General features: G+C 47.3%; 4 protein-coding genes and 1 pseudogene across 4 annotated transcripts; all 5 read left to right on the forward strand.

The window, feature by feature from the left end:
- The first annotated feature begins 18 nt into the window (after nt 1-18).
- LOC123667121 (histone H1B-like) lies at nt 19-2,613 on the forward strand. The gene has a single exon (XM_045601096.1). It carries the CDS (start codon nt 1,139-1,141, stop codon nt 1,928-1,930), a length of 792 nt encoding a protein of 263 aa, XP_045457052.1. The 5' UTR covers nt 19-1,138; the 3' UTR covers nt 1,931-2,613.
- Nucleotides 2,614-3,024: 411 nt separating this feature from the next.
- LOC123667129 (histone H2A) lies at nt 3,025-4,160 on the forward strand. Its single transcript, XM_045601104.1, has one exon. The coding sequence runs from the start codon at nt 3,367-3,369 to the stop codon at nt 3,739-3,741; it is 375 nt and encodes a 124-aa protein (XP_045457060.1). The 5' UTR covers nt 3,025-3,366; the 3' UTR covers nt 3,742-4,160.
- Nucleotides 4,161-9,841: 5,681 nt separating this feature from the next.
- On the forward strand, nt 9,842-10,503 carry LOC123667145 (histone H2B). The gene has a single exon (XM_045601119.1). The coding sequence runs from the start codon at nt 9,900-9,902 to the stop codon at nt 10,272-10,274; it is 375 nt and encodes a 124-aa protein (XP_045457075.1). The 5' UTR covers nt 9,842-9,899; the 3' UTR covers nt 10,275-10,503.
- Nucleotides 10,504-11,136: 633 nt separating this feature from the next.
- Nucleotides 11,137-11,864, forward strand: LOC123667128 (annotated as a pseudogene).
- A 299-nt stretch (nt 11,865-12,163) lies between these two features.
- LOC123667147 (histone H4) lies at nt 12,164-12,869 on the forward strand. The gene has a single exon (XM_045601122.1). It carries the CDS (start codon nt 12,382-12,384, stop codon nt 12,691-12,693), a length of 312 nt encoding a protein of 103 aa, XP_045457078.1. The 5' UTR covers nt 12,164-12,381; the 3' UTR covers nt 12,694-12,869.
- The last annotated feature ends 32 nt before the right edge of the window (nt 12,870-12,901 follow it).

Here is a 12,901-nt window from a genome sequence, read left to right on the forward strand (position 1 = left end):
CTTATATTTATGAAATTAAATCAAAAATAATAATAATAGATCGTATGTATGTATTATTGTTTTCATAATTATTATGTCAATAAGTATCATGTATTTCCTCTCGGGACTCTTTATTTCTAATAATACATACACGTTAACTTGCGATATTTACAAATGAAGGAAGAATACGAGTCTCATACGTTTTCGTTCTACTACAAACGATATATTACGTAGTACGTATATTTTGTAAAAATTAAATTAGACTTGTACCTCCTATAGAGATCTCGCTTTCCTATTTCTAGCTTAAGTTATAATATACATACATATATAGCATTCGAAGGAAAATACCGTTTCGCTCGCTTAGATTAATGCCCTAACCCTATTCGTGCGTGTATATTATGTACACACTCACTCACTAAATGGTTTTCGTAAATGATAATAATCTCTTCGGATCGACAACACAATTACCTATACTATTATTTTTAATTTTTTTTTTTTTTCTTTTTGTTTTTTTGTTTTATAAATATCATTCGATACGTTCGTCGTACCGGTGGTTGTTTTTAGGTATTATCATCGCTCGTGTCGAGTTGCAACGTCGTGTTTTACGAGGCCCGACTTCGAACACCTTAAATTAGTACGAAAATTATCGTATACGCGATGTGCGTTTTTAGATTATTAATAAGGTATCTTAGCTTTCGATCCGTCGATCGATCGGAATATATTAATCGTTTTTAATAGAATAAAATAACTTTTAAACGGGACTCGAGGTACACGCGTTGAACTATATCGAAATTAAACGTCGATATCATTCGCTACGAGCGAGCTATTAGGCGAGTTAGACTCTCATCCGACGGACAGGCTTACGAGGTATCGCTCGGTGCTATCGATCTTTAAACGTACATAATAAAATATGAAAATATCGTATTTAAAAAGATACCTGTTAGTGAAAAGTTTTCAGCGTTCGTACGAGAAATTGTCTAGCGACGTAGCGGCTCTCCTTACGGTATTGCCGATACTCTTCGAACTACTAGCGACCTCTGTCCGTCCACACGTCCGTTTCTGTAAAAAAGTTCTCAATAGAGTCGTGTTCTATCCGTGTGACAGTTTGTTCGTGCGTGTTTTAATTGAAAAAGAAAAATAATAATAATAACAACAAAAAATGGCCGATACAGCAGTAGCGACCGAAGCCCCAGCACCCGCGACCCCGGCGAAGAAGCCTAAGGCTTCGGCCGCCGCGGGCGGCGCCGCCAAGAAGCCGAAGGCTAAGCCCACACACCCTAAGACATCCGAAATGGTAAACAGCGCGATAAAAGAGTTGAAAGAGCGCAGCGGTTCCTCTCTGCAAGCGATCAAAAAATATATCGCCGCTCAATACAAAGTCGATTCGGAAAAGCTGGCTCCGTTCATCAGGAAGTATCTGAAGAGCGCCGTGGAATCGGGAGCTCTCATACAGACGAAGGGCAAGGGCGCTTCCGGCTCGTTTAAGCTCGAATCGAAATCGTCCGCATCGAAGAAACCGGCCGGCGGCAGCGGCGGCGGAGCATCGGGCGGCAAGGGCGCCTCGTCTTCGGCCGCGTCCGGTAAATCGAAGAAAGCCTCGTCCGCTTCGGCCGCAGGCAAGGGAGGCGCGAAGAAGGCCGCCGCCGCCGCTGCCGCCGCCGCCGCTGCGGCCGCCGCGGCCTCCGCCGGTGCGGCGTCATCGCCGTCGAAGTCCAAACCGAAGGCAGCGACTAAGGACAAAAAAGCCGCCGCCGCTAAGAAGAAGCCGGCGCCGAAGAAGGCGGCCGTCGCCGCGACGCCTTCTAAGGCGAAGGCCGGCGCCGCGTCGAAGGCGAAGAAGAGTGCCAAACCGCCCACTAAGAAGCCAAAAGCTCCTAAACCGAAGAAGGCAGCCGCAGCGACGCCCAAGTCGAAAGCGGCAGCTAAGAAAGCGGCCGCCGCCAAGAAGTAAGCCGGTGACGTACGAAAGTGTTAAAACAACAACAATAACAACTTCACGCGTCTCACGACGCCCTCGCGGTGTCGCTCGGCGTGTCGTCGTTTCGTTGCCATCATCACCATCATGGTAATCGTCGTCATCGTGCCGTCGGCCGCAGCGTCCGTCCGTTGGCGCGATGTCGCTGCGACGACTACGACGATGTTGAAGAAAAAGAAAAAGAAAAAGAAGAAGAAGAATAATAAGACGACTAAGTCGGGTGTCGATACAAGCGAGTGCGGCGCGTTAATCGCACACTAAAAAGCCCTTTTCAGGGCTAACAAAAACTTCCCAAAGCAATCGTAAATTTTTACGTATCTACGCGACGTTTCAAACGATCATATGACGTCAATATACAAAAAGAGTCGCAATATATTAATAGGTGTACCATACAATCGTATTTATAAAATAAATAAACAAATAATAGAAAAAAAAAAATCTCATACTATAAACACATACACAGACGCTACGAGTATACAAACAAAGCTTTTTCGCGTTACTACTACATATCTATAAGTAAAAAATAAAATAAAATGATAATATCATACAATTTACGACAATAGAATATCCGCAAACGTTCATTATCATTGAAAGTAAACAACAACAGTAACAATAGAACAACTAATTAAAGCATTTATCACTTACAATATTAGTTATAATTGCTGTCTATTATTTGTCACTTGTATAGAATAATAATAAATCATGAATAAACACGTCGTTGCATCATCACAGATTCGTTCGTCACTGCCGTATATTAAATGAAAATGACATTGTATTTGGCGGCAAACGAAAAAAAAAAAAAAAAAAAAAAAAAAACGACATCGATTAATAATATCGACGACTAACGAATATAGACGAAAACATTCGAAATCGAGTAAATTCGCATTATCAAAGATTACTCCAAAAGTTGTAATCAGATCTCGATGAAATTTTAATGTGACCACGTGATAAACATCGGTTTTCGATTAAATTGATATTAAATAAAAAAAAAAAAAAAAAAAAAACAAAAAAAAAAAAAACACCTTCTTTTTTTGAAGTCGGTTAAAAAAAATTGAAGTAATACCCTCATTCTTTTACATAATTATATATTTATTTATTATATATTATTATTATTACTATTAATTTTCTTTTATCACAACAATAATTTACACAATTCGCGTAACTAATATCCCCGTTTCATTAAACCGATACATACCGATAAATGCCGGCCGTGTTCCGTCTCTTTTTCCGACTCTATAGTATCCCTACCCGCCGACGAAACGGCGATTTCTATATATAGCCGACAGAGTAGTTTTAAAAAATTTAATTCTCTCGCTACAACCGCACCGGACTGGACGCTTTCGTCACTGTTCTGCATCGGTTTTTAGTGTGCTTTTATTTGTATTTTATTTCGATTAAATTATATCATCGGCATGTCGGGACGCGGTAAAGGCGGTAAAGTGAAGGGAAAGGCAAAGTCTCGTTCGAACCGCGCCGGTCTTCAGTTTCCGGTCGGTCGTATACACAGACTGCTGAGGAAGGGAAATTACGCCGAACGCGTCGGTGCCGGCGCTCCCGTCTACCTAGCCGCCGTCATGGAATATCTCGCCGCCGAAGTTCTCGAGTTGGCCGGAAACGCTGCCCGCGACAACAAGAAGACCAGAATCATACCGAGACATCTTCAGCTGGCGATCCGTAACGACGAGGAATTGAACAAGCTCCTGTCGGGCGTCACCATCGCACAAGGCGGTGTCCTCCCGAACATCCAAGCGGTCCTCTTACCGAAGAAGACCGAGAAGAAGGCTTAATTATTTATTAAACTGTGTCTGTATCGTCGTGCTAATAGTTCGTTACGTCGTGTCACTCTTTCGTTGCGAAACTATTAACTACGAGATAATTGACATCTATGAAAATCAAACGGCCCTTTTCAGGGCCACAAATCTCTTCTAAATACGATAAAAAATTATTAATTTTTTGTCTACGTTTCTTACGTAACGACGACGTCATTATTTATTTCATTATTTCTTTAGCAGCACGTAAAACCTTCTCGTGCAAACATAGAATAATACACACAGCACACACGCCTTAATTTTCTTACGAATTAAATGTTATATCACTCGAACAATAGCGTATAAATATGCTATAAATCTTATTAAACCCAATATAAATTAGGGGTATGAAAAATAAACGTTGGCCGATTCTCAGACAATAAATATAAGATATGCAAACAAAATTTCATAAAAATCCAGCCGTTTCGGAGGAGTAATATTATTGTAATTACTAATACTGTGAAACGAGAATTTTTTTTTTTTTTTTTTTTTTTTTTTTTTTTTTTTTTTTTTTTTTTTTTTTTTTTTTTTTTTTTTTTTTTTTTTTTTTTTTTTTTTTTTTTTTTTTTTTTTTTTTTTTTTTTTTTTTTTTTTTTTTTTTTTTTTTAATTTAAAAGATGATATTAGGAATAATAAAAAAAAAAAAAAAAAAAAAAAAAAGCTTGCATAGTTATGAAATTTGTAACAGCGTCATAAAATACATACATATCAACACATAATAATGATTAAGATGTACTCTAATCTTAATTATTATTATTTATTATTTTTTTTCATACGTCGATGTGCGGGGGGGGGGGGGGGGGGGGGCTTTTGCTTGTTTATCGGTCGCTATCCCCACCGTGCGGCGACGATCTCACTTCTCATTGGTCCGAATAGTCCCGTAACTATTGGACGGACGTAACTGGGCAGCGACATGAAGTCGATAAAACACCGGAACGCCGGAAATTTTTATATCAATATCGGATCGGCAAGCAACCAACGAGTCAACATCTCACCGCACGGACCTTAGAAGAAAACGAAGCTCGGCACCGCTCGAGTTTCGCCGTTCGCTTTCGCGAACGAAGGGATAGTCGCCGTACGTTGACACCGGCGGTCGCCCGCTGAGCTCGCTCAGTGCGGCGCCGTCTTCGGTCGCGGATGGTTGCATCCATCATGGACGGAAGTCCAACAACCCGAAAAGGCCCTTCTCAGGGCCACACGCATCACGCCGGCAGGGACCCAGCCGGTCCGCCGACGCATCCTTCGACATACAACAACTCTGTCATCACGAGAGTACCCGGACCAATCAGCGCCACTCCGGGAGCCTGCACACGAGGGCAGGCCGAACAACGCGCAAGTGTGTCTGGCGCAACAAGCACCGCGCGCAACACCGCTATACCGCGTGCCATCGCCACTTCGGTAGCGCTGCGCAGCACGCCGACGCCCAACAGGTCGGGAGCAAGCAACCTTGCCGGATCTAAAGGGCGCTCCGCTTCATTGGAAGTCCTGCAGAGAACCGGATCAGCGACAGATCTTTGGAAACTGTCCCCTGAAGCCAGGCTCCAGACAAATATGAAGATCGCAGACCGCCTTGAAAAAAGCGGTCTCATGTCAGAAGACTGTATCAGGGTGCTCAAGCAGCACCTGAGCAACCAGCGAGAAGCCATTCAGCATGACACCAGCCCCCAGGAGTCGACGCAAGCTTCCACCAACCCAAGGAGGAGGCAACTCTCAGCGGCAAGCGACGATAGCTCTTCAGCAGAAGAAGCGAAGCGTCACTGCCCCGACGCAGCCCCCTCTGAATCACCGCAGCAACAGATGCAGGTCGACACGCCGCCGTTATCATTTGCTGACGCTCTTCGTGCTCCTCCATCCCGAGCACCCACACCTCAAGCGCAGGCAATTGCGTCGAGCGCGCCGGATGCACGAAGCTCCGGTTCGGGGAATAGCCAACCGGCGAGGAAGACCACAAACTTCCCGCCTCTGGTGGTGGAGTTCTTCCCGAATTGGACCCAGCACATCAGGCGCCTCCGCGATAAGTTAGGACACACACCGAACGCTCGCCCTTACGGGAAGGGGGTACGATTTACCCCGAAAACCGAGGCTGAGTATAGAGCGACTCAGCGCTTCCTCAGCGAGCTGGAGTCATCGGAGAAAATCTCCTGGTTCTCCTACTCGCTACCAGCTGACAAGAGCGTGAAGGTCGCTATACGAGGTCTGCCGGTGTCCACAGCAGCCGAGGAGATCGAAGAGGAGCTCCGCAGCCTAGGATACACTCCGGAGTATGTGCGTCCGATAAACGCCAGGAAAGGAAGGCCAGGCTGCATTTTCCTGGCTATCCTCAAAAGGACGCCCAACGTGACGCCGGGAATATACGGCATCACAGAACTCCTATGCATGCCCGGAGTGAAGATCGAGGCCTGGCGAGGGAAGAAGGGCCCAGCACAGTGCCACAGGTGTCAGCAGTTCCGGCACTCGAGCCACGGCTGCCACAGGAAGCTAGCCTGCGTCAGGTGCGGGGAGGAACACACGGCCAAGGACTGCCCTAGGCCGGTCGAGGAGCCTCCCACGTGCGCCAACTGCGGCGGCGCGCACCCGGCCAACAAAACCTCTTGCCCCATCTTCAAGAGAGAAGCCAGGAACAAGAAAGCTGGCACTGTGGCCTGCACTACTGCCAGCAAAAAGGAATCCATGGCTACCTCGAGGACGGCCGAAGTTGTGGACCGCACCACAGTCTCAGCCGAGGCAACAGCGACAACGCTGATGGCCCCGGCTAACAACCCTATCGACAGGCAGTCGAAGGCGCCTGCATCGAATAAAAAGAAGAGGAAGAAGAACCGAGGAAAAGGGAGGAAAGCGGAAGCGCCTCCTACTCCTCAAGCGAACACCGCCGAGGTCGCAACCCCAACTCTGCCTGCAACCACCCCTGGAGGGAAGCAGGCGAAGAAGGAGAAGCGACCGAACAAGGAGTCACCAGCTGCATCATCGTCAGTTTTGGAAATCTCAATCAAGATCCTCACAAACGTCCTGGTCGCATTGCAAGCGGACAACGACCCCACTGACGCTATCGTCAGGGGCATCACCGAGCTGCTGCGACTCAAACAATGATGAGGATCCTCTTTTGGAATGCTCAGGGGCTCAAGCACAAGAGCCCCTTTCTCAAGCACCTCCTACGCGAACAGAACATCGACGTGGCGCTGATCTGCGAGACGTTCCTGGGACCCGGTGATCGTGCCAACTTTCCCGGGTACTTCGTTTACCGCCAGGACGAAGCCTGCCCTAACCGGCCTTACCGAGGACTGGCTGTCATCGTGAGAAGAAGAGTCGTCCACAATCCACTGCCCAGACTGCAGTTGAGCTCATTCCAGGCTCTAGGCATCGAGGTCCACAACATCGACGGACCTCTCAACATCTACGCAGTCTATCGCCCGCCCGGCACAAGCCTCAATGTGGCAGAGGTTCATCAACTCCTGAACTCGCCACACCCGAGCCTCGCGGCGGGCGACTGGAACTGCAAGCACGTCGCCTGGAACTCCAACCTCATCTGCGCGAACGGCAGACGACTCTTCGACGACGGCGAGGTCAGCGGGTACGAGGTCTCGGGACCTGAGCTGCCCACGCACTACCCGGACAACATCACGCAAGCACCGGACGTCATCGATCTGATGGTTCACCGTGGACTTCCTTGTCAGCCCACGCTAGAGGTGGTCCAGGATGAGCTATCGTCGGATCATTTGCCGGTCCTGGCGGTGCTGGGTCACCGGCTCACGAGCAAGTCGCCGCCTCAACTCCGGAAGCACATCTGCTGGAAGGCCTTCCAGGAAGCGCTCGAGCCCCCGCAGTCAATCAGGCGAATTCAGACGGCCAACGACGTCAACGAATTCGCCAACGAACTGACGTCACGCATCCAGGAGGCCTTGGACACTGCGACGACAACCTCAACCTCGAACACCAGCTCATACCAGCTATCGCCGCTACCCCAGCACATTCATCACCTGATTCAGGAGAAGAGGCGACTCAGGAGAAGGTGGCAGGGCAACAGGGACCCTAACCTGAAGACTCAACTCAACAGGCTTGCCTGGAGAGTTAAGGCACTGTTGGAGTCCCACGCCACGGAGTGCTGGGAGAAACGATTGGAGGACGCCTCGGAAGACAGAACATCCATCTTCAAGCTGTGCAGACAGCTGACCAACTCAACGACTCCTGTCCGACCACTTCGGGACGAAGACGGCACGCTCAAGTACCGCGCTGAGGAACGCGCCGAGATCTTTGCGAAACACCTGAAGCTGCAGTTCCAGCCCAACCCGGACTCAGCTCCAGACCACACGGCGGAGGTCGAGAGACACCTGACCGAATACTTCGCGGCACCGATAGCTCCTGACGAAGACCCCTTCGTCATCTCACCGGGCATGGTACAACGGGTCATATCGAAGTCCAAGCCGAGGAAGGCGCCGGGAGCGGATAGCGTCGACAACAGGACCCTGCGACACCTACCGCGGAGCACGGTAGCGGCAGTGACGCGCCTGTTCAACGGGATTCTGCGAACGGGACAATTCCCCGACGCTTGGAAGATAGGACTCGTGACCATGCTACCTAAGCCCGGGAAGAACATCCTGAAACCTGGGAGCTATCGCCCCATCACCCTGCTGCCAGCCATCTCCAAAGTATTCGAGCGTCTTCTGCTGCAGCGGTTATCGCAGCACGTGGAACTTCGCCCCGAACAATTCGGTTTCCGAGCGGAACATAGCACCACGCTACAACTCTCAAGAGTGATGCACCTGCTGACGGCTACTGCCAACAAAAGGGAGAAAGCTGTCGCTGTCTTTCTCGATATCGAGAAAGCGTTCGACCGTGTATGGCACCCTGGGCTGCTTTACAAACTGACAACCACGGCCACTCCTCGTCGCATAGTTAGGGTGATCTCATCCTTCCTGGAGAGCAGGAGTTTCAGAGTGAAGATCGAGAGAACCACGTCCAACCTGTACCCAGTTGCTGCTGGTGTCCCGCAAGGCAGCTGCCTGTCTCCGACGTTGTACGCGCTGTACACAAATGACATCCCGAACACCGATGGAACCACATTGGCTCTCTACGCCGACGACGCTGCGTACATAGCGACGTCCATCAAGACGAGACGCGCAGTTGCCAAGATGCAGGAAACTCTCGACGCTCTCCCCGACTGGCTCTCCAAGTGGAGGTTGACCATTAACGTGGACAAGACGCAGGCGCTATCGGTGGGCTCACGCCCGATGGCGCCCCTGCTTCGCTTCGAGGGGAATAACATCCAATGGCAGGAGGCGGTCAAGTACCTCGGTATTACGATCGACCGCCGACTGACCATGTCCGGCCACACTAAGATAGTGATTGGGAAGACTAAATCCACAATGTCAGCTCTGCGACCGCTGTTACAGTCAAGACTCCCGCTCAAAACCAAGCTGGGCCTCTATAAAACGTTCGTGAGATCACGCCTCACGTACGCCGCGCCAGCCTGGTACGCCCTTCTCAGCGACACCAACAAAAGGAGCCTCCAAGCGCAGCAGTCGAAGACGCTGCGCTACATCACAAACGCACCCTGGTGCGTGAAAAACTCGACCCTTCAAAGGGACCTGAAGATCGAGAGTCTGGAGGACTTCGTGGTCCGCCTAGCCAAATCGATGTTCTCTCGTGCGGATGCATCGGACGCACCGCACATCAAGAACATCGCACCGTGGCACGCAAGACCACCGGATCGTCGAGCTCTCCCGCGGAACCTCTCCTCGTTCCCACGCAATGGTGTGAGTACCTAACTCCGGTTAGACGGTCGATCTAGCTGGGCCTCCCACGGGGCTACCGTGGGTCTCACCCGGCTGGGTCTTGACCTCACTGGAGAAGGGTCTCACGCACCACATTGCTTCCTTCCCATCCCGCCTCCCATCCTACACCACTCCACTCCACTCCTTTCACCCAATTCAGAGTCCCACGCGGCTACTCTTTTATAGCCCAATCCAAGGACCCACCTATATTGATAGGTGGCGGTAGAAACTTTGTGAAAAAGATCTAGGATCTTGCGACACAATTCCCCACACCCCCTCATCGGGTAGTGTGAGAAGACCACTAGCGATTTTTATATCATTCGAGTCTAGTCCTCGTAACGGTACGCACCACGTAATAATTATTATACCATGCCGCCCAAGACAAGCGGGAAAGCCGCTAAGAAATCTGGCAAAGCCCAGAAGAACATCTCTAAGTCGGACAAAAAGAAGAAGAAGCACAAGAGGAAGGAGAGTTACGCCATCTATATCTATAAAGTTCTCAAGCAAGTCCATCCCGATACCGGTATCTCGAGCAAGGCCATGTCTATCATGAACTCTTTCGTGAACGACATCTTCGAACGCATCGCCGCCGAAGCTTCGCGTCTCGCTCACTACAACAAGAGATCCACGATCACCTCGAGGGAGGTCCAGACCTCCGTGAGGCTGCTCCTGCCCGGCGAGCTCGCTAAGCACGCCGTCAGTGAAGGAACAAAGGCCGTCACGAAGTACACGAGCTCCAAGTGAACGCGCTAAAAACTTGAAAAGAGCAGCGCATGATATAATTATCGTGTGCCTGCTTAGACAAAAAAAAAAAGGCCCTTTTCAGGGCCACTAAAGATTTCATAAATGTGTTACTGATTTAATGTTTCTCTTCGAATCGACGACGTCAATAACTACTATAATATTCACTCAATTTGCGTTTACATACATAATACATAATAAATGAATAAAATATATAAACATAAACAACGTATGTATGTGTATATATATATATATTCTTAAATTTATTATATAATTATAATCTTTTAATATGTTTTTTAAACGACAGTCGTATTGTGTCGCACGCAGACGTTGGGCGACATAATGACAATGATACAAACGATCGTTTTATTTACATTATTATTGCGCTTCTCTCTTATTATTAATGACTAGCTACATAAAAAAAAAAAAAAAAAAAAATACACACACACACACACATATATCTTATATATATATATATATATATATATATATATATATATATATATATATTTTACATAAAATATTATAATTATATATATAAATTGATAAATAATAAGGTATAAATCGATTAATAAAACGAAAATAAATAAAGAATTAATCGTACGTACGTACGTACGTACGTACGTACGTACGTACGTACCATCGAATATTTTACTTGTCAGGACGAAATTAACGTTTAATTCTGCATATATCATACGAAAAAAATAAATAAATAAATAAATTAAAAAAAAACACGAATAACATGGTGTCAAACGATAACTGAAAGAAAGAGAGCGAAAGAGTCGCGCGGATACGTACGTTCCCTACTCGTCTATATATACGTAAAACCTATAAAAGAGCGGAATCGTCGTTTCGTCGCTTCATTCGCTCTCCGAAGTTGACGCCGCGAACTAGTGTCGTCTCTCGTTTTGAGTTTTTCGTTTACCGAGAAAGCTTTTCATTAGTATCTCTCTCAGCTATGGCTCGTACTAAGCAGACTGCTCGTAAATCTACCGGCGGCAAGGCGCCGCGCAAGCAGCTCGCAACGAAGGCCGCTCGTAAGAGCGCGCCCGCCACCGGAGGAGTCAAGAAGCCGCATCGTTACAGGCCCGGTACGGTCGCCCTTCGCGAGATCCGTCGTTACCAAAAGAGCACGGAACTTCTGATTCGCAAACTGCCATTCCAACGTCTCGTCCGTGAGATCGTCAAGATTTCAAGACTGATCTGCGATTCCAGAGTTCGGCGGTTATGGCGCTGCAGGAAGCCAGCGAAGCCTACCTGGTCGGTCTATTCGAAGACACTAACCTGTGCGCCATTCACGCCAAACGCGTCACGATCATGCCCAAAGATATTCAACTGGCGCGCAGGATCCGTGGAGAACGTGCGTAAATTTCGACACGTTCTTCTTCTTCCTCGGACGGTTTTACCGTCTACATCGAGAAAAAACAAAAAAATAAAACAAAAAGGCCCTTTTCAGGGCCAATCATATATTTCTATACGTAATTATGACTTTTGTTTGTTTCAAACGTTCATACGTCAATACCTGTCTCTTAACTAGTATCATTATACAAATACTATAAGTAAACAAAATAAATGTATGTATTATATATAATATAATAATCTTTAGCACTAAAGAAAAGAGGAAATATATAGGTAATGAAAGTAAATCCTTTCACACTACAAAAATTAAAAAAAAAAAAAAAAAAAAACACGAACATCGAACTAGGTAGATATAGCGAGAGCTATTTATTATATTATTATTAGAAATAATTTTCATCATCCGATTCCTTCCTACCACGATTAAATATAAAATAAGACTGATAATCGAAATAGAAAATACAAAATAATAATAACAATGAAAATATTATAATACACGTATGTTTCTTTACCTAAAATCCGAGATTGGAGATCGCCAACGAAACACACACCGCCTCGCCCCGCGACGCCCCTCGCTACCCTCCATCCCCACCCCGAGCCACGGCAATTAGGTCCCTCCGACGACGGCGAGAGAGCGATGTCTATAAATATAGCGCAACGGTGCGATCGAAAAACACTAACTGATCGTCGTCAGGACTCGACGGACGGACGAATTTCGAGCTGAATCTTAAAATCAAAACAAGTTAACGAAACAATGACCGGCCGCGGTAAAGGTGGAAAGGGTCTGGGAAAAGGAGGCGCGAAGAGACACAGGAAGGTTCTCCGTGATAACATCCAAGGTATCACGAAGCCCGCCATCCGTCGTCTGGCGCGCAGAGGAGGAGTGAAACGTATCTCCGGTCTGATATACGAAGAGACCCGCGGCGTGCTCAAAGTGTTCCTCGAGAACGTCATCCGTGACGCCGTCACCTACACCGAGCACGCCAAGAGGAAGACCGTGACCGCTATGGACGTCGTTTACGCCCTCAAACGTCAGGGTCGCACCCTCTACGGTTTCGGCGGTTAGACTAACGACTAAATACTATTATTCGTATTTCTTGTTACTTGAAATACGAATGATTTCAATAAAAAAAAGGCCCTTTTCAGGGCCGCACATGATTCCTTCACACACGCTCGATTGAACGTTAGCGAACGTTTCTAACGATCTAAGACGTCTCTTTTTATCACATATCATTACCAAAACAAATTATTTTCTTTCTCTCTTTGAACTTTTA

This window comes from Melitaea cinxia, chromosome 27 (assembly GCF_905220565.1).
Source record: "Melitaea cinxia chromosome 27, ilMelCinx1.1, whole genome shotgun sequence".
NCBI classification, from domain to species: Eukaryota; Metazoa; Arthropoda; class Insecta; order Lepidoptera; family Nymphalidae; genus Melitaea; species Melitaea cinxia.